Consider the following 22,220-nt stretch of genomic DNA (forward strand, 5'->3'; position numbering starts at 1 on the left):
ATTGTCCTCTTATTACTTAACTAAAAACAAATATTAATTAGATGTGATTCTATTTCTTTTCTTTGCATGGGTCTCTCAATATGAAGGGAGTGTATTCTGCTTCTGTAAGACATCCTGCAGAGTGCACACATTACAGAGGCCCGGGGGCTGCAGGTGGCTTGTGGCCCTCAGGCCAGACCATATGGGCCTGGGTAGTTTTTATTCTGGACCCCAGCCTTTTACTGAAAAGACGAGAGTTCTCCTGTGTGATCTTACATCCCTCCGAGTTCTAAAGAAACAGCTCTGGATTTCATGAAAACGGAGAATGCCCTGCCACTGGGAGTGAAGTGTCCCTCCAGGGGCGGGCCAACTGCATCCTAGCCATTCCTTCAGATTTGCCTGTCCCTGTGCACAGTGTAAGCCCTCACCAGGGCACTCTCAGAAACCTGGCCCGGACACAGAAGCCCAGAGAACACAGGCTTGAAAGATCTGTAGTCACCTCTTCAATAAGTGTAACCCGATGAAGAAACAAAATTCCCAATGACTGCCTTCATTGGCCTTTTGTTCCCTAGTAACATGAGCCTTCCAAAAGGTGACAGAAATAGAAATAGAATGAAGAATAACTTAGGCCTTCGCTTAGATTCTCTAGATATAAACATCACACTTGCTTCATCATTTTCTATCCCACACACCCCTTTACACACACACATACACACTCCCCTTCTCCATGGAAAAATACAACTATCTCCTAAGACTTGAATGAGTCACTTATGTGATACCTCTTTGCTTCTAAATACTCATCTATCTCCTAAAAATGACAGCATTCTTGCACTACCCCCACATGATTTTCAGAAATATCTTCAATTTTGTATTGAGATTATTTGTTTACTGTATGTTGTATTGTGTTTGGGTGTACATTGTCACAGCACATGTATGAAGGTCAGAGGACAACTCGTGGGCATTTCCTTCCACCGTGAGGATTCTGTAAATCCAACTCAGATCGTCAGTCTCTGTGGCAAGTGTTGTAAATCACTAAGCCACCCAACTGCCAGAATTTAAAACTGACATTATTTCAGAACAAGTTTGAATCTTCAGTCACGGTGGTCCTCATGCCCTTCTTCTTTCCCAGGATACCATTCGGGAGCTCCTTAAATGCCATCTATTCTCAGACTTCTCCAACTGGGGGCAACCCCATAGCCTTTTCTTTCTATGACTATGTCTTTTGAAAGCTACGAGTCCACCTTGTCGTGGTGGAACGCTCAGAAGGCAAAGACAGGTATATCAGAAGTCGGAGGCTAGCCTGATCTAGATAGTGAATTCCAGGACAGCCAGGGTTGCGTCCTAAGACCCTGGGGGTGGGGGCGGAGAACAAACTAAGTTCTGGAGGACCTCGCCACTCTGGTTTGTCCATCTTGTCCCTATTCTTTTTAAGTTGTGTGCTTTGGAAAGAGCCACAGAAGGCCTGTATCCTCTTTGATTATTGTTTTAGGAGTCCTAGGATGCTAAGAGGCCCTTTCGTTCCTCCTCTTACTGGAGTCACAGTAGAGCAGGGCTGGGGCTGCTTCCCTGGAAATGTGCTCCCTTGCCTTGGTGATTAGTCAGTGGTGCCTTGAGGCTGTGAAAATATCATATTTTTCATTGTTACTTTTTTTTTTCTACCCATGTTAGAGTATCGATTGACACTTCTAACCCGATTCAAGTATCACGGTGCCGCTCACCAAATAGTGGCTTCTTTTCTAATTCCATTATTTATCCTATCTTCATTATTCTGCACTGGGCCACGAGGAGGAAATAACCCTCCTTCTCTGTGTCTGTGTTTATTCATTCATGCATTTCAGTGTGGGCTTTGGGGCTTTCACTCCTCCATAGGTTATAACGCATCACCCACCCTGGGGGGCAGGGAAGAGAAGCAGGAATGCGCCCTTTATACTTTCACCCTTGCAAGCAAGGGGTCAAGTTCAGTCCTCGCCTAGCATGTGCAAGGTTTGATCCTCAGCGCTGCAAACAAGAGAAAGAGAAAAGCGAAGACAGGTATACTCCATAGTAGATCCTGCAAACCCTAACTCCCGAGAGTCAAAGAAGGGGAGAACAGCTTCTAGTTTGTTCTAGTAGCTACAGGACTCTCATGAAAGCCAGGAGCACATTATTTTCAAAAGCCCATTGGGGAAGGGAATTCTGTCCACTGTGCCTTCACTATTCAACTCTTTTCGACGTCTCCTAAGTGTATTCTGTCTTCACTGGCTAGTGGTATTTCATCTCTACTAAGCACTCTTAAAAATTCAGAGAGCAGATAATTTAACCAAAGGGGAAAAGAGGCAACAAAACCTCTTTCTAGGGTTTCCTGGCCCCCGCGGCCTTGGTCTCTCAAAAGGCAATTTCTTCTGGTCCCCTTGTCCTGTGAGTTTCCCGGGGAATTTTCTGTGCCCGTAGACACTTTTTTCCTTCCCTTACAGCAAATGGATAGGAAATGGGTGAGGGTGGGAGCAGGGCTGAGTGGCTGCGAGGCCTGACGTTAGCCAGGCTCCCGGTGGCCTAATTAGAGGAAAGCTGCTGGGCTTTCTATGAAGAGGGGCAAAGTAAGCGGGGAAGGACAGGAAGGGAGGCCAGAGCCCTAAGAGCATTCCTTTTCCTGCCCAACTAAATGCCAACCTTGCCTCAGACCATTAGGCCTGAGCTCATATAGCGTCAGCATAAGTAGCTGGACAGCCATGGGCTGCCGAGCTATAGTGCAGACTAGATTAATGCCTTACGAAATGGGAGATGTGCAAAAAAAAAAAAAAATCAGAGATAAAAATAAGAGGGGCAGTACTTAGAACTGAAGCCCAGTGCCATCCTTGACTGCAGATGCCACCAGTGGTACCTGCCAAACCCAGCTCCCTTCGCTGTTGATGGATGGACAGGTGGTATCATACGTAGGTAAACACTGAAAGAAGCAAAATGTTTCCGTCTGGAGGCAGTATGCATTTCTGCAGCAAAGCCATTATCCCTGCAAGTCAGACAAGAAGTCAGACAGCTCAGGATGAGGTCCAGTCTGTGGAACTCCTGAGTTCCTGGAACCCCAGCCCACTTTCCCTGATGGTCACCATAGCGTCGTCAGCCCTTTTGATTGACTTGGTTCATTCAACAAGTAAGCAGGTTCATTTAAGTAGGATGTGTGCAACTTCCACCTCTTCAGAACACAAATAAAACAAGAGCAAGCAAGTAAACAATAACAAAACCAGAGAGGAAGAAGAGAAGGAAATCGGGGAACAGGAAAAAAAGAAAAGAAAAGGCCTCAGTTTAACAATCAACACACAATTTGTTCTTTCTGCTCACACTTCAGTGCAGGGAACCCTCTCAAAGGCTCCTCATGACGCCCCTCTTTCGTTTACTGCTCTATAAAATTGCTGGTGAATTAATTTATCCTGATGTCCCTGGAGGGAGGAGAGCAGCCCCCAGAGAAGAAAGCCACAGTGGCGAAGAAAGGCTTTCTTTGAATTAAGCAGCAAACAAGTATTCGAACAATGTCTTTAGTTTCAGACTCACACGGGAAGGGATTGACAGCATCTTAGATGGAGAGGTAGGATAGGGCCATTGAAGAACAGTAGTGGGAAGGGTGTTCTATTCAGATTGCCGCCCTGGGCGGAGCACAGTCTGTGTGTCTCCCTGAACTTGGACGGCAAGGCTTTGGGGAAAGGACCATCGCTGCACCCATCTGAAAGTTAAAAGTCCTGAGGCTGGGCAATGCCAGAGACTCACTTGAGTGGCAGTAGCGTGTCACACAAGCTGACGAGTGGCTGCAACAACAACAAAAAAAGACCTCAGTAAATGAGAAACCAACTGAAGGCCAGCAGCGTTCCTGAGCAGAGGTGCGCTAGCCCGTGTCACCCAGTAGCTTCCTGTGTCCACAGCAGTGGGGCAGGCAAGGAGACCCACGGTTTTGGTTGGTTCTGTCTGCACAGAGGTGATGGTCAGTGACTGGATCCGCAAGGATGTTAGACACATTCCTTCCTTCCTCCCTCCCCCTGTACTGGATTGAGCCCAGGGCTCACTCATGCTGGGCGAACTCCCTCCAACTGAGCTACAGCCCTGGCTAGAGCTCGTGTTCCACCTTCTAGGCTGAACCTCAAGGTTTTCCTGGACTGAGTGTCCAAGACTCTGAAAAACAAATGGCTAATTCTCTGAAAGTATGGTTTCTAGGCAAGCACAGTGGCTAACACTAGACACGTCAGTAATTCAGGCGGCCGAGGAAGGAAGGTGGCTGGAGCCCGGGGCTCTGCCCGCAGACATGTTGCACTTTTCTCTGGGGCCAAGGAGTGCAACTTCCCCCAGCGACTGTGTGGATCTGCTTTCCTCAGCCTGGCTAAAGGCTGCAGAGGTTGTCAGAGTCCCAGGCAGTGTCTGTGTGTCTGTCAATAACCCAGTGCACAGTGGGTAAGGCTAATCAATATCTCAATGATCCGGCCACATCGACCAGGGATGGTTAGCTAGCTTCCACAAGTTGACATTTCCCAGTGCTTTCTTAGGCGGGAGTGTGTGGCTGGCAAAGTAATAGAGAATCTAAGTTTCTGGAACAGCAGCGGGCCCAGCGCTGGCAAAGAAGCAGAGGCTGCCTGTCCTGTGTAGATCCAGAGACTTTGTGACTGTCCTCCACATCCCACCTGTGACTAGGAAGAGAACAAATCTGAGACCCGTTCACTGAATGTCCCCTTGACCCTCTCCTTGTGGTGTCTAGGGAGGTATTCAGATAGGCAAGTTGTTCTGTGACTAGTCTTCCTTTTTGTTTTTATTTTGGTTTTTCTGGCTATTTGTCTTGAGACAATTGTGGTGATATTTTGTTTGTGCTGTGACAACCACAGACAGTGTCTCATTATGTAGCCCAGGCTGCTTTCATACTCGTGGCAATCCCCCTGCCTCTGCCTCCCAAATGGTAAGATTAAAGACGTGAGCATCCTTGTCTGGTTTTCATCACCTGTGTTTTAATATGAATTGGGAAACAAATTAGGGCTTTTTTTTTTTAACTGACGATATTCAGGGAAAAGCAAATTTCTCCCAAGCTCGCAGCACCAACTAGGCTGCGGCGCAGGGTTGTGACAAGGACAAGAACAGCCTTCAGCTCAGCAAGCAGGGCCAGTCCCTGGCTCACAGGGACTCAACTCAGGAGTCTTTTCATGTTAAGATGGCCTGGAAGCCAAAGAGCACCCTATGAGACATACATGGATCTAATCTACATGGGAAATAGAAAAAGGCAAGATCACCTGCAAATGGATGGCTGAAGCTAAAGCTTGCCATAGAGGAGGGGGACAGATAAGTCTGACCGCTCCCTTGGGACAGCAGTGTTTGTCAGAAGCCTCAGTCCTAGGCACCCCTGTGCTGGCTGCTGCAGGGGCCCAGAACTCATAGCCCTTGAATGCGTGGGGGGGGCATATTGTGATACGTGGTGTTTGTGTGTATGCGTGGTGGTGTGGTGTGTGTGTGTGTATTGTGCTGGGTGTGTTTATGTATGTGTGTACAGTGTATGGTAATGAGTGTGTATTTATATGTATACATGGTGTGTTCTAATTTACATGTAATATATGTGCGGGGGTGTGTTTATATGTAATGTGTGTGTGCTGTGAGGGTGTGTGTATGCTGGTGGTGTGTTGTGCTGTGCGTATGTGTTTGAGTATGTGTGTTTATATGTAATGTATATGAGGTGCAAGGCTGCATGTGTGTTGCGTTGTGTGTGTAGTATGTGTGTGTGCATGGTGTGGAACTTTTAGCAAGTTTGATAAGCATAGTATTTTGTTCTTGGGGAAATATTTATTTCTAAAATACTGAAAATATTTTGTTAAAATTGTTATCAATCCCTCATTTTCTTTAATGAAGTCCAATTTTCTAAAAAGTAAGTTTGCCAAGAATTGAAAAGAGGAGTGGAGGAGTGGATGGGAGAGCACAGAGGATTTTTTAGGGCCATGAAGTTATCTGCGTGCTACCACAGTCGCATAGGCGCAGAGCACGGACTGTCTGCATCACAATCGTTGCACATGCCGGGGTTGTGATCCACAGGCTGAGATTGACAACACAGAGAGAGCCCCCTGACCCCACGGCCATTGATGACCCTGCAGCAGTATCAGGCCATTGGTGGTCAAAATGTCCCCATAGCAACAGCCCCATCAGGTGTGAATAACAGGGAAACCTGCTGGAGGAGGCGGCCAATATAAGAACTCGACTTTCAGCTTTGTTAGTTTAAAAAACAAAAGTTGCCTTTAAATGAAGGTATATTAGAAGTCCAGAGAGATGGTCACAAGTCTAGTGTCCTGGACACAGGGACACAGAGAGATGGTCACAAGTCCAGTGCGCTGGGACACAGGAACACAGAGAGATGGTCACAGTCCAGTGTCCTGGACACAGGGACGCAGAGAGATGGTCACAGTCCAGTGTCCTGGACACAGGGACACAGAGAGATGGTCACAGTCCAGTGTCCTGGACACAGGGACACAGAGAGATGGTCACAAGTCCAGTGCGCTGGGACACAGGGATGCAGAGAGATGGTCACAAGTCCAGTGCACTGGGACACATGGACACAGAGAGATGGTAATATTATGTAAATGAAGCCAATCACAGAGAGACAAATGTTCCCAAGTTTTATATAGTTTTATATAAATCATGTCTATAGTCACGTATATTAATATTAGTGACAGGCATGTTAATGACATGAAAATACAAGTAAAATTATCCAGGGCGGTGGCTCTCAACCTCCCCAAGGCTGCCACCCTTGGGGAACCCCCCAACCATAAAATTATTTTCATTGCGACTTCATAACTGTAATTTGGCTATTGTTATCAATTGTAATGTAAATATCTAATATGCAGGGTGTCTCATGTGTGACCCCTGTGAAAGGGCCACCCAACCCCCACCTCCGGGGTTGTGATCCACAGGCTGAGAACCGTTGTTCTAGGGGGAAAGAAAGGACCAAATGGAGCGAGCAGGAAGGACAAGAAAAGGGAGGGGGGGAGGAATGGGCTCAACATACAATAGGTACATGTACAAAAGCTTGGCAAGAAGGAAAAGAATGTTTTATTAGTACATGAAGGAAAGTGTACTAAGTTTAAAAAATTAAAAATTGGGGGCATGTGCCTGACTTGGTGGTATATGCCTGTGCTGGAGAGTTTTATGTCAATTTGACACAAGCCACAGTCATCTGAGAGGAGGGAAAGGAACCTCAATTAAGAGAAAGCTTCCATAAGATCAGGCTGTAGGCAATCCTGCAGGGCATTTCCTTAATTAGTGATTGATGAGGAAGGGCCAGCCAGTTGTGGGCGGGACCACCCCTGGGATGGTGCTCTGGCTGATCAAGCCATGATGAGCAAGTCAGTAAGCAGCACACCTCCAGGGCTCCAAAGGGAGTGGCACTATTAGGAGTTGTGGCCTCGTTGGAGGGGGTGTGGCTTGCTGAGGAAGTGGGTCACTGTGGAGGTGGGCTTTGAGGTCTCATCTGTGCTCAGGCCACACCCAATGAGACAGACCATTTCCTGTTGCCTGTGAGTCAAGATGGAAGAACTCTCAGCAACTTCTCCAGCTCCATGCCTGCCTGCATGAGGCCTTGCTTCCTGCTGTGACGATAATGGACTGAACCTCTGAACTGTAAACAAGCCACCCCAGTTAAATGTTTTCCTTTAGCAGAGTTGCATGGTCATGTGTCTCTTCACAGCAACAGAAACCCTAATAAGATACCCTGCTTTGAAAAACAAACAAACAAAACCTAATTTACCGCAAGCAAACAGGATCTCAGAGTCAAAGTGTGGATGAACAGGCTACACACACTTCTTGGAAGCTGTGTGTGGTAAACACCCAAGGACCACATTTGGAGCGAAATGTAAAGGAAGTGGGCTGCTACCCTTCTAACTGTTCCAAAGGTATCCAGCCAGGGCTTTAGCCAGTCACTTCCCAAATGAGCAGGAACCAAGAACTGAGGATCAATCTTGCATCTAAGACTCTGTGCCTGGTAGATTGCTGAGTTCAATTTCTTTTCCTTAGAGGAAACTATCCCTTTCCCCAGCTCTCTGAAACACCTTTCCTAATAGCAGGTACTGTCCCTGACTGTGGAGGGATGGTCAATAATCCATGTGTGTTTGTAAATAGCCTGGAGACCTTGGAGAACACTGGCCACCTCTCTGCTGGTTGTTTTCTTCCTAAATTGCTTCCGGTTCTCTGATCAGGACTAACTTGCTGGTTTGGTTTCAAGGTCATTGCTGTCTCACTTTGGCAGAACTCAAGAGGGGCATAAAATCCAAAACCAAGACCTTTGCTTTTCTCTTTTATAAATTAAAAAAAAAAAGGCTGATACTGTTGAATTCTGAGAATATTGGCAGAATGGTATGCTATAGCGATTGCTACCTTCTGAACAAGGATCCCCAAACATGCTGCCACCTGGGCAACCAAAACTGCAGGTCTCCTTAATCTGTGCAAACTATTTAAGATGCTGTGATGGGAAGTGGGTCCTCAAATAACAAGGTCCCTTTCTGGTGGGCACTGGGAAGAAGCCACAGAGAGTCCCAACCTTAATTTTTTTTTTTTTTTAAAGAATCCTACTCCTCCTGGACCATCCCAGGAACTGTGCAGTCCTCAAAGTATTTTCAGAGAATTAAGGCCACCTGCTTCTCCGAGAACCTGTATTGGATTTGGTAGATGGAGACTGTGGGGGACATGGGCATGTCAGAGGTGGGCACACGCCCAGGGCATCTAGGTCTCCCTAAGGGAGGTGGGATTTCCCCCAGCACTCTCTTATTAAAGCAGGCAGTGAGGATCCAGTGAGCAGCACAGGACGGTTGGACAGGCCGTACACCAGGAAGATTGCCACCAATCAGTACTTGGATTAACGGGGTAGATCTAGAGTGCTAGAATTTCGGAAAGGTAAGAGAAAGGATAAGGTTACGATTCCCGAACCAAGAGGGTTGGAACTGACAGTGGAGCCATGGAAACACGCAAGGAAATAAAGTGACCAATCAAAACAGATCCCCTGGCTTCTAACTTAGGAATTGGCGGTGTTTTGAGATTTGCAACGTCAGTTCCCTGCAGCATCTCTGTCCAAGAGGTGGGGACCGTCCCAGCAGAACCATGCCTGGGTGTCTTGACTAAGGCTCTTGTTCAGCATCTTTAGTTCAAGATGTTCCCAGCTGAAGAGATGGACCAAACCTCAACCCTCTGAGCCATCTTTCCCTTGAAGAAACTGGCTAGTGGTGGGCCCAGAAATCTAGGCCCAGAACACCAACCAAGTATATAATGTATTTTTCTCATTTACCCCATCACTCTCTTCCATCTCCCCGACTCTTTCTAAACCCTCTTTTCCTAAGAGGCTCCCTATCACGTTCATGTCTATTGCTGTTTTGAAGTGTAGGGGGCATGAGTGAGTGTGTGTGAGAGAGAAAGAGAGAGAGAGAGAAAGCACTGAGTACAATTAAGATTGTTTGCATGAGCCTGGGTAGGGGGGTATTTACTGTAGCCTGAACAAGTTACCATACCACTGAACGAAATAACTCCTCCTCTCTCTGGCAACTGTCTATAGTTCCTCAGGAAGGGGTGTGGCTTCATGCGCCCCTCCCCTATCCTGACCGAATGTTCAAGCTCATCTTTTGCAATTCTTGTGCAGGTGACCACAGTACAGCAGCTGTGTCGCGCCCAAGAGAAAGTGTTTCACATGGCTCCTCTCCTCCTTCACCTCTTACATCCTTCCCACTCCATCTCCCTCGGTGTTCCCCGAATACTGGAGGTTGTGGTACAGATAAACCTGGTGAAAAGTTAGTGGGTGGAGGAGGCAAGCCCATGAGCCTTTACCCTACACAAAGAACTACTCCAGCAGTGCCCACTCTGTCCTTGCTTCGCTTCTTTCTTTCTCAGTGAAGTCTTCTTTGTCTAGCACACCATCCATCCCTTAGTCATCTCAGGAATATAAGATCCGTGTTGACAGGAACATCTGTCTTTTGGGTCCCTACAGTTTTCCTAGTGCCTGGAAGCATGGTGGGGATGTTGGGGTCAAAGGGTAGATAGTATTGGTGGAGCTAAGATTGGATGAACTATAGGTGGCCATTAAGGAGGAAATCAGGTCACAACTGAGTGTGGAGCGGACCCAAGCATAGACTCTTGTTATGTTCCTCTTCTGATGCCTGGCAGCCCTGGGGACTGACTGTTGCCTCTGTTGCTCCTCTGGCTGGAAACCAGTCTTTCCTCCCTGTGCATCTACCCACGGCACCCACGAACCATGACAGAATCAGCAAGTTCATTCCCAGAGAGGAGTGACACCCACGGAGTTGGGCTCAGACCCTGAGGACGTTTGATTTCCCGTCCCAAGTGGCTTCACGTTACAAGACAGCAAAGGCTAAAGTTTAGTAAACATGTTTGGTTATCGTGAGGATGTATCAGCTGTTCCACGAATGCATCACATTTTCGGGGATCACTGTGAATGGCAGAGGGCCGTGGTGTTCTCCGTATAAAATAGGCATCTGCTCAGCCTTCAGTTGGCCAGTTAGTAGCCCGAACACAAAAGCACAGTTTCCCTGCCTGCCGCTCAGGTAAGCATCAGCTGAGCCGTGCAGAGGCCAGGCTGCGACGCCGAGGTGGCCTGTTTTCTGCTCATTATTAATCCAGAGACCTTAATGACGAACAACATTTGTGTTATTTTCTACCCAAATCTAATCTGTTCATGCAGTAGTTCAGTCAATCCCGCAATCTGTTTTTCTCAAATGAGGGTAGATAATGGAGACGCCGTTCTTTACAAGTCTTCAGGCTTTTAAATTCTGATAAAAATCAGGATTCTTCACTGGGTCCTGCCCCAGCTCTGAATTAAACCACTTTAAATGTAATTACGGAACCTGGCCTTCCATCAGGAACATCCATTTAAAGCATTGATTGGCCAGGCTGCTCCGCGAGGCTCTTTATGAGCAAACGATTGCAATGGGGCCAGAACTGTAATTTATCAAGGCAAAAAAAAAGCAGGTAAATACTTTATTAGTGGTAATGAGAGGGTTGCCAGCTAACTGAATCTCTTCCTCCCTCACCAGCTACTTCACGGAGCCGTGGTGCATGGCCCTCTTCCACGATCGCTTTATTGATCTCAGGAAAGAGTTGCGCCAAATCTTAAACTCTAAGCAGGTAAGCGTGATTAATGGATGCGTGAGTGTTATTCCTTGCAAATTGTGAGCAGTTGACAGCCGTTGATCATTTGGACTTTCCCCTGCACTCCCATCTCACGGTGGTGTTTTAGCAGCCCCATGCTTCCTTAAATAAACTCTGGAGGCTATCAATGTAGACAGTGATGTTCAGGGGTAGTGACTTTCCCTTTAGATCCTTTTCTGGACACTACATTGCTCTTGCATTTTTATGAGTAGCTTTGTCTTCATGATCAGCTAACTGTGTTGACTGAAACCTAGAGACGAGTTGTTTTTTTTCTGCTGCCTAGAATGAAAATTGCATTCCTTTAGTTTTCTGTCTGTTATTGTTGAGGATACATGAGTGTGTGTGCATGCCACGTGTGTATGTGTGTTTAAAAAAATATAAAAATACCAGGTCTAAGGGCCTGTGTCTCTAATCCCAGCACTTTGGCAATGAAGCAGGAAGCTGGGGGGTTCGTGGTGATTCTCTGCTACATAGCAAGTTCCAGACTTGCCTAAGCTACACAAGACTGACCCAAAAGAACTGCCACCCCCCACAAAAAATAAATAAATAAATAGCAAAGAAAAGTCACCCCAGTGTCAGAATACACTCATTTTATAGCTAAAACATCTCCCTCAATATGATAGAGAATTATCTGGAAGCTAGGCGCCATGTCCTGATGCTCCAAGCTCAGGACATGCCTCTGTGGAGATAAGGAGGTATTTGTGAAACTTCACGCTAATTCTTTTGATATTCTTAAAGTTTGAAGAAAGCTAGTGTCTTTGCTCGGGGAGGTGGGATATCCATCCCAGACTCCACCTTGTTTCAGAGAGACAACATGCCTGGGTCTTTATTAGTTTCTATCTCATTTTGATATCTTAAGGAACTTCAGAATGTCTCCTCTCGTCACAGGCCCTTCAACCTCGCATGTTCTGTGGTAGACTGAACAGCCTAGGTGAAATCATTTATGTAGCCCCTACCATATTCCAGCCCCAGCTTATACCACCTCACTTAAAGGTGGGTGGCAGGACCTCCTAGACCTTACACGGATGGAGACACCGAAGCTTAATCACCCTCCACAGCTGAGTTACACAGTAGTTTGGTGACCAAGCTTCCAAACTCAAAGCTCTCCCTCCCCAGCTGGGAAAGGAGGATTGGGGCCATGCAGGGTCAAATCACCAGCTCATTTTCCCCCTTCCATTTCCAATACGATTCCTCGGGAGCCTGCTCCAAAATGTAGGCAGTTTACTAATCTGAACTAGATTCCAACATAGTTTTAGAGTTTAAATGAAAATGGCATACCTTAGGTAAAGCCCAGCAGGTCAGTGTTACTAGGAAATATTTACATTAAAGAGTCAAAGTCTCCACAAGCTTGGATGCTTCCAGTAAATCCCACACGGCCTTGGGGGAGAAGCAAAGTGAGCACACACGAAAGTCACACAGCGTTTATGTCATTCAGACTGGAGCGTGTGTATAGACACTCCCTGAACACAGTACCATTAAGGATGCTGAAGCACGTGCTCAGAAGTTTGAGTCCCTTATATAGAATGGAGCAGTGTTTATATAGAACCCACTCATGTTTCTGCATACATAAGATCATCTCTAGATTACTTAAATTGCCTACTAAAACCTTGTGGAGCTTGAATCACATCATTCAGGGAATACCGAAAAAAAAAATGGCACATGAACATTGTCAATATAGGTGTAATTTTTTCCAAATATTTTTGGTCCCTTGATCATTGAATCTGTTAGTGTGAAACCTGTGGATACACAGAGCTATATGCTGGAGTATCTATACTTATATACTGAAGATGGGTACAGGTCCACGGGCTCTGTGATCCATCCTGGAGCCTGGAGGAGGTCTGCTCAGGTTGAAGACAAACCTAGCGCTCACTGTCTTTACTTGAAGTCTTGGACACCTCCCCTCCTCTGAAAACGTGATCTGCCGAAAGCTGCCATAGGAGCAAAGACTCGTCTGTCCCCGAGTGACCCCAACAAAGCTTTCGGAGCCCCACATTTGAGTTCCTTGATTAACCCTTTGCACAGTATTCAGGACTTTTAGGATACAGATGGTATTTTCTTGTTACTAGCCTGCTTCTGATATAAATACTGGAAAGCAGAGAACTTAAAAAATATTTTAGCATAATTGTTACCACAGACCATACTTTCTTCAATAAAAGAGAATTTCCTAAAGCATTATTTTCCCGGGATTTAGAGGAACAGGAGAAGCCCGGGTGAACAGGCAAGCGTGAAGGGTGGCTTAGGACAGTGAGACTATTCTGTGTGACACCGCAGCATTGCGTCATTGTCCAAACTCACGAAATGCCGGGCACATTAACAACGATGCATCAGTGTTGAGCAAGCGATGAGAAACTGTTAAACGCAGCAGCACCCATCACGTTTGCCAGGACCCCTCAAGGCTCCCTCCAAGTTTCATCCGCAGCTTGACCTTAGCTGCGAGCCAGTTTGCTGTGCCGACTCGGGACAGGAGTGGCTTTTGACCCAAGCCGACCAGCACGCCGAGGACTTCTAATCATTCCTGTGGGTTTTCCAGGCAGAGGGTGTGGCCTGCTTCACGGAGGACCAGGGGAAGAACCTCGGTGGGCACGGTTCTGCTTTGAGCATTTCCATTCGTCAAGTGGGAAAGCCACACAGAGAAGGGGTATGTGGCGTGGTGCCAGCCGCTATGCAGATTTAGGGTCACTTTGGGTAAACCTGCAGGTCCCACAGAACAAGGCCTAGCTGGTCCCTCCAGACAGAAGAGCAGCGAAAGGGATGTGTGCCAGAGCTGGGGAGCAAAGGATGGTTCTGCCATTCCAGCCACCACCAACTAAGAGTGGGGGTGCGAGCCCCAGCACGGAAACCGCCTGGGCGAGCGATGACCACACAGTCATGTAGGACAAGAGGAAAATAAAAAGGGCAGCTGCATTAAAGAACAGCAGAAATCCTTTTTCTTAAATGTTTTAACCAGTTCGTGTCCCTTTCTAGTTTATCACCAAGTAAACACAAGTTTATCACAGACATCCTTGGTGTTTCAGTTTTTAATTATGTTCATGAACATTACATTTCATCTATGGATGAAGCCCGCAGGTCACTGGCCATAGTCAAATTTTGTATAGTCAAAACTCACTCTTCTAATTTCTTTAAGAGAGAAGTAACTTATGTGCCCTTAATAGCAGAACCTCACAGTTCACAGCCATCTGTAACTTCAGCTCCAGGCACGCACGCACACACACACACACACACACACACACACACACACAAATAAACATAAAAATAAATATATTTGTAAAAACAGGAATGAGCGATTTCAAATACTAGCCCTGAGTCACACTTCCATAAGGTATGCCATACCATCCATAAGGAGCTAGAGTAAGAAAACAAACTGAATTGAATGCTGAAGGAGGAAAGGAAGAGGAGGGAGGGAGGGAGGAAGGGAAGAAGGGAGAGAAGGAAGAAGGAAGGAAGAGAGGGAGGGAGGAAGGAAAGAAAGATCTTTAAAAATAGAGCAGAGAGAAATAAGTGAACTGGAGACTGGGAAAATAATAGTGAGAACAAAAAAAAAAAAGCTGTTGTTTGAAAGATCAACAAAATCCTAAGCCTTTGGTCAGACTTATAAATTACTAGATCAGAAACAAAAGCAAAGACATTCCTGTAGGCTTATGAAAGCCAGAAAGCATTTTCAGAGACTATTATAAATAACGAGAAGATACCTGGATGAAAGTGACAAACTCCTAGAAACACAGAAACTAGAAACTGACCCAAGAAGAAGCAGAAAATCTCCACAGATCTATAACGAAGACATTGAATCAATAAGCAAAAGCTCTCACCAGGGCAGGGAATGTGGCTCGGTCAGTAAGTGCTGACTATGCAAAACCTAGGGCCAGAGTTGAGTCCCCAGCACACACATAGAAAGCCAGGTGATGTGGCATCTGCTTGTAATCCCAGAGCTAGGGAGGCAGAGACGAAACAAGCGGTTATCTGACTTACTGACCTGCCGGTCCATGCTGTATGGCTGGGTCCAGGCCAGTGAAAGACACACAGTGGCTGACACCCCAGGAAAACACCCAGAGCTGACCTCTGCCCTCCAAGGGCACACGAAAACAGACACCCATCTCAACAAAGGTAAACTCGGGGTAGACGACTTCCTTAGTGACTTCCACCAGACATTTAAAGAATTAACACCAGTCTTCCCTGAGCTCTTTCAAAACAAATAGGAGAGAGGACCCTCACCCTGATACCATGGCCAGGCAAAGGCATCACAAGAATAAACTCTAAGAAAAAGATGGATTTAAATGTAAAAACTGAGGGATCCTCGAAATCAGCACGACTCCTCCAAGATGAAGTTCTCAGCACAAAGTGGGGACAAAGGGCAGGGAAAAAGAGACAAACAGGAGATAGAGGATGAGGGAGAAGGGGAAAGAAACAAGGGATGGGGGAAGGGATATTTGTCCCAGAGGGACAAAGGACTACTGCCTCTGGAGAGGGAGGAGACGTGGCCCATAAGCAAGAGGCAGTTTATAAAGGGAAAAAGGGAAACCCTGTTTTAGGATGAGTTTGTTTTGATTGGGTGTGTTAATTAGGGCAGCCGAAAGAAGGCTTTTGATTGCCAAACTTCAGTACTTTTATAGCTCAACCTCAGTAGTCGGCCTCCGGAGGAGAAAGTGGCCAAATGAGGATGTCATCTAAAGGTTTTGCAAGGAAGAAGGAATGGAAGAGAAGGGTAGGACAAGCATTACCGTCATGTTTGCCCTGCTCAGGCCTGCTAGAGCCCCTTCCAAAACTGTAACGAGTTTTTCTCTGGCCTTCCAGGCACGCCCCAAATAACGGCATGGAGACGTCTTACTGATTATGGACGCTTAGCCTGTAGCTTAGGCTTGTTCCTAACTAGTCTTTATAACTTAAATCATCCCATTTCTATTAATCTACATCCTGCCACATGGTTCATGACTGCTGCCTCTCCTCCTGCATGTCTTGTGTCCTCCGGACGACTGGCAACCCTGCCAGTCATCTGGAGTTCTTCCTCCTTGTGTTTTCTTTCTCTGCCCAGAGTCCTGCCTACTTATTGGCTGTTTTAGTACACCAACCACAGCAATGCATCTTCACAGTGTACAGATATCCTACAAAAGAAAAGAATCCTCCACTGCAACATTAACAGCCAAATCCAACAGCATGTTAAAAGGATTACACATCATTGCAACATGGCATTTACCCTGGGAATGTGGGTAGGCCAGTACACACACACACACACACACACACACACACACACACACACACACACACACCAAAACCAAAAAGCAACACAACACAGTATTATTCTACAGTGAGGTGGGGACGAGAACAATGTGATCTCCTCTGAAAACTAAGGCCAGGTATGGTGTCCAACACCTTTAATCACAGTGCTGGGGAGGAGGGAGCTAGGGGCAGAGGAATTAGGGCGTCAAGGTCAGCCTCAGCTAGCAAGTTTTAAGATACCCTCTCCATGAGGTATTGTTTCCAAAAAAGGAAAGAAAGGGAGGAAAGGAAATGTTTTAAAAATGAAAATACACTTCGTAATTTAAACACCAGCAGTAGGGTCAGGGTTAGGCAGCTCCTAACTTAGCCCAACTAGGCTAAGAGGGGAATCCGAGTTCAGATCCGAGCACTCATATCAGGCTGTTCACAACTCCCTGTAACTCCAGCTCCAGTGGATCCTATGCCTTCTGCTGGCCTCCATGGGCATACCCACACATGTGGCATTCACACAGATATACACACATTAAAAAACTAGAAGTAGAAGGAAATGTCCCATATTTGATAAATTATGAAAATCCACAGCTAATATCAGACTGATGGTGAGCTGAAGGCTTACCCTGGAGGGCTAGAATAAGGCAAAGATGTCTCCTTCTACCACTTATGTTCAACACTGCCCTGGAAGACAATTAAGATTGTCTAATCAGAGCAAATAAACAAGAAAGAAGAAACAAGAGGCACCTGCCTTAGAAAGGGGTAAGTAAAGCTATGACTTTTCTCAGATGACATAATTCTAACGAATCCAGAAAATAATAAAGCTAACGATGCACTTGGCAAAACTGCAGAATACAAGATCAACAAATGCAGTCAGCTGTCTGCACGAATAGAACGAGAATGAAATGAAAGAGATGAAATTAAGAAAATAGTTCTGCTTGTAGTAACATGACAAAATAAAATACTTGGGACTCAATTTAATTAAAGTAGCGCAACACTGGACACTGAAAAGCTACCCAGTGTTCTGGAAGATTCAGAAACCTAAATAAATAGAAGGACATCATGCTCATAGGCTTACTAGAGACAGTTTTGTTAAGGTGGCAGCACCACCCAGAACCTTCTACAGACTCAGTGAAATCCTATCCGAATCCCAAAGGCCTGGAATAGAGAGGTAGCAGCAGAGGGGAGCAGCCCCACAGACTGACCTTCTTCTGGACTCAACCTGCACCAGACACACACATGGTGTACATGTGAGTGAAACTCTCATACTCAGGAAAATAAATGAATCTTTTTGAAAAAAGACAGTAAACGTGGGGGAAATAGCATCCTCACACAGCTGCTAGTGAGGATGCAAAGGTCAGCAGTCACTATGAAGAATAATTTGATTCCTAAAATAGTTACAGAGAATCGGCCTCTGACCCAGCAACCGTATTTTTAGGTATCTTATTTCTTTGAAGACGTGAAAGGTATTCAAATGAATGCCTGTACACAAATACGCAAAGCACTCAGAATAGCTAGACAGGGGAAACCACCCACATGTCCGTCAGCATATCCATGGATAAACCAATGTGGTCACTTCACACATGTAATAGTACTCAGCCAAGAAAAAATAATGAGCCCCAAAGTCATCTTCCAGGACAAAAGCCTGTGATCTTCTCAGCAGAGACATGACCTTCTGTCCTACATACAAGCTCACAGCATCGTACTCAGAAATCGGGGACAGGGAAAAAGCACCCATTCTTGCCAATTCCATTCAATAATAGTACAGAATATTCCAGCCAGAGCAGCTAGACAAGAAAACAAAATAAGTGGCTTCTGTGTTAGTTACACTTCTGTGGCTGTGAGAAAGAAAATACCAAGACCAGAAGGAACTTGTGGAAGGAAGAACTTTCTTTCTTTCTTTCTTTCTTTCTTTCTTTCTTTCTTTCTTCCTTTCTTCCTTTCTTCCTTTCTTCCTTTCTTCCTTTCTTCCTTTCTTTCGTCTGCTTTCTGTCTTTCTGTCTCTCTCTTTCCCTCCCTCCCTCCCTCCCTTCCTTCCTTCCTCTCTTTTTTTCTTTCTTGGCATAAAGTTCCAGGAGAGCTCAAAATGGCAGCAGATGGCCAAAGCAGGAAGCTGGGAGCTTACCCTTGTTAGATCAAATAAAGATTGGGAAAGAGAGAGAGAGAGAGAGGGAGAGAGAGAGAGAGAGAGAGAGAGAGGAGAGATGATGTGGGAAGTCCTTCTGTATATTCTGTGTTGCTTTTATTGGTTAATGAATAAAAAGACTAATTTGGCCAGTGATAGGACAGAATAGAGCTAGGCAGGGAAAACTAAACTGAATGCTGGGAGAAAATAGGTGGAGTGAGTGAGGTACCATATAGCCACCACAGGAGGCAGATGCACCTTAACCTTGTCAGTAAACCACAAACCTCGTGGTGTAATATAAAATAATGGAAATGGGTTAATTTAGGATATAAGAGCTACCCAATGAGAAGCTAGAGCTAATAGGCCAAGCAGTGTTTTAAATAATATAGTTTCTGTGTAATTATTTTGGGTCTGAATGGCCAGGAATGAACCGCCTCCACCAACAGAGAGAGAAAAATAGAGGAAAAGCCACTTGATTAACAAAGTCAGTAAGTAACAGTTAATGTTTTCAATCTGCTGGAAGAATTCCTTTTTAAAACTTTCCTTTGATAACTTAAAACATGAATACAATGTATTTAATGAATTGATTTTTAAGGTGTTTTGTTTTAGTTTTTTAATTTTTATTTTCCATATGAGTGTTTTGCCTGCATGTATATCTGTGCACCACTTGCATGCACGGATCCCAAAGGGGCCAGAAGAGGGTACCAGATCCCCTGGACCTGGAGTTACAGACATGTCAGCCTCATGTGAGTGCTGGGAATCAAACTCTGGTCCTCTGGAGAAGTAGCTAGCACTCTTAACCACTAAGCCATCTTGCCATCCCCCTTGCCAATTGATTTTTTTAAACAAAGATGCCATACAATGGGGACAGGACAGACTCTTCAATAAGGACAATGAGAAAATTAGACATTCACATACAAAACAACAAAAAAATTGATATTCTTATCTGAACACTTATAAAATAGAAACAAGAGAACTCCTAGAAGAAAACAGGAGGAAGACTCCTTGATGTCTAGACAAGAATTTTCTAGATATAACCCAAGCACAGGCTAGAAAAGCAGAAATGAAGAAGTGGGTCTAGGTCCAACTGAAAAGCTTGCCCCTACAGCAGAGAGATGGTGAGCAGAATCCATACAACCCACAGGTTGTGATGAAGCATTTGCAGTCACATACTGGATAAGGGCCTAATATCCACAGTACACATGGGACTTAAATCAGTTTGATAACAAAACAAATAAAATAACTAATTTAAAAAAAATAGGCAGATGACCTGAAAAACATTTGTCAAAGGGAAACCTACAAATTGTCAGCTGATAAACATGAAAAAAATGGTTAACACCACTAAGGATTGAAAATTAAAAACACAGCAAGCCACTGCCAGACCCCGTTAGAATCCTGCTGGGAAAGAGTTAGAAGCCTGGAGAAGACACAGACAAAAGAAACCTGTTGAACACTGATCGTGGGAACATAAGTGAGGCCATCCTGGAAAGTAGCACAGAGGTCACAGATGAAGCCACCATGTGATCAACAGATCCGCTTCCGGGTATATCTCGAGAGGTGTTCATTAAGAGATGGGTGTGTCGAAGACATGTCTACACTCCAGTGTTCACTGCAGCACCAATAGCCAAGATAAAGGAACAACCTAGTTGCACATCCGTGGGTCAATGGATAAAGACAACATGGTGTGCATACGTAGTAGAACACTGTTCAGCCCTAAGATAAGTCAGTCCATGCAACAATGTGTGTTAGCTTGTTGCTAAGTGAAAGAAGCCAGGTTCTGCATAATCTCACTTAAAAATCTGACGAGCCAAGAATGGTGGCTGCAGGGAGCTGACCATGCTGGGAGAGTGGGGGAAGGGGAGAGGTTGTTTTGACAAGAAAAAGTTTTAGTCACCTATTGTACAGCCTGGTGACTGATGCTCATGATAATGCATTTAATTATTTCAGTTTTATCCCAAGGGTGGGTTTGAAACGTCCTTACCACAGAGATGGTGAGGATATGCAGCCTTGGATATGCTAGTTGGCCTTAATCATCTCACCATGTATATATGCATCATAACATTATGGGTACCCCATAAATATACACAATTATTATGAGCTAAAACTGAAATTTAAATATAAGGAAATTTCAGAAGACTATATATAAAAAAAAAAACCAAGACATTATGTTAAGTCAAAGAAGCCAGACACAATGGGGGCACTTGAAGGTGAGCTGGTGGCGGATAAGCACAATGTGAGGGGAGAAGTCACAAGTACTATTCTGTGACCTTACACACACACACACACACACACACACACACACACACACACCTCCAACCACTGCAGAACAGCCTTGTACGGTAACAAGCCCCTCTTTCTATCAGTTCAATGCTTCATGTTTGCCAGATAGAAGCCTCCAGAAACACTGTAAAAAGAACCAGCTTCCTGTGGACAGCAGCTTGTCTCCACGGACTGTGCCGGCACGTCAATGTTTTCGCACTCCGGCCCGTGGTTCCAGGCATCAGTTGCCTTTCCCCTGCCCACCATTCGGCTCTCAATCTCCATCTCTGTGCCATACCCCGACTGCTCTAAACACCATGTTTATAATCTCTCAAACCTGGTCATACTTTGCTTAAACAGCCAGATGGTCGTGTGCCTCCACACGGCTTGTGTCTTCAGTCTGTGCCGGTCCAGTAGAACGCCACAATGAACTCCTATTCCTTTTTTCTATTTGAAATCCACAGGCCTGTTAGAATTTGGTGTAAATACACTGTGGCTTTTGTTTGAGAGGATGATCAGTAGTCACCGTGATGGCAGGATCACACAGCTCAAAATCCTCAGTCACAACCCTGCTGTAGCTGGTCAGGGTCCTGTAGCAAGGGCCACCTGAGGAACCGGAGTGGCAGGCAGGGGCGGAGTGTGCACTGTGCAGTCTCAAAATGTTACAAGTTGTCCGAAAACCTCTGTTTTTTTATGGATTGTGCACAGTCTAAAAGAACTTAACTCTTCCTGGGTCGTGTGTTTAAGGAGGTTAATTAAAATTTCTACTGAGGACATTATTCTGAAGGTCTTAAACAATACCCCCTAGCAAGGCCCAAGGCAATAAACCACCAGAAATCTCGGGGTTGTCGTGTCCAAATGTTAAAGCAACCAGATAACTGTTATCTGAAAAACTAAGGGCTTAAGACCATCATCCTTGTTAGTAACATCATGTTACGTGATAAAAAAAAAAAAAAAGAATCCTCCCACAGAAACATAAAGTGTGCGGTGGCAGTTGTCTGAGGTGCCCTCGAAAGGAGCCAGGGACTGGGGGGTGCACAGGGGACAGGACTGCGCGGTCCTGCGTTTCTGTCATCCAGGACACAAACGCGGCAGATAAGTGACAGATGACGGTGGTGGCTGTCCGGCGGTGCGAGTGTACTGAACTGCCCACTGAAAAATGCTAAGAACAGCAGTGTGCATTCCCTGTGTTTCGTCACCTTTGTGAATCATTTTTTAAAAAGCTCCCGTCCTTGGGGAGCCGACCCAGCCCTGCTGTGGTGGTGCTGAGTCCCAGGAAGCTCTGACTCTGGCCTCTTGACTGCTTTCACAGGAGGCTGACATGCCTTCCATGGAGCAGCTGGTTTACAAGATAGTAGATGAGGAAATAAACCTGAATGAGAAGCCCCAGAAATACCTCCAAAGGGTTTTCGAGGAGTCCATCTACAAAAACCTACTGGAGAAGAGCATCCTGGATTACCTTCATTACAACCAGTCCCACCTGCCCATGTACGCGTGGCCCGGCATCATTTAACTGCAGCCC

General features: G+C 45.6%; 1 protein-coding gene across 1 annotated transcript in view; it reads left to right on the forward strand.

The window, feature by feature from the left end:
- Cfap61 (cilia and flagella associated protein 61) overlaps positions 1-22,214 on the forward strand; it is a 231,495-nt gene extending 209,281 nt beyond the window's left edge. Inside the window, exons 22-23 of the mRNA XM_050159553.1 lie at positions 10,998-11,088; positions 22,011-22,214. Of these exons, the coding sequence (XP_050015510.1) occupies positions 10,998-11,088; positions 22,011-22,211 (292 nt within the window). The 3' untranslated portion in view covers positions 22,212-22,214. The remainder of the gene's footprint in view (positions 1-10,997; positions 11,089-22,010) is intronic.
- The last annotated feature ends 6 nt before the right edge of the window (positions 22,215-22,220 follow it).

Source organism: Alexandromys fortis, unplaced genomic scaffold (assembly GCF_014885135.2).
Source record: "Alexandromys fortis isolate MF-2015 unplaced genomic scaffold, M_Fortis_MF-2015_v1.1 scaffold_115, whole genome shotgun sequence".
Lineage (NCBI taxonomy): Eukaryota > Metazoa > Chordata > Mammalia > Rodentia > Cricetidae > Alexandromys > Alexandromys fortis.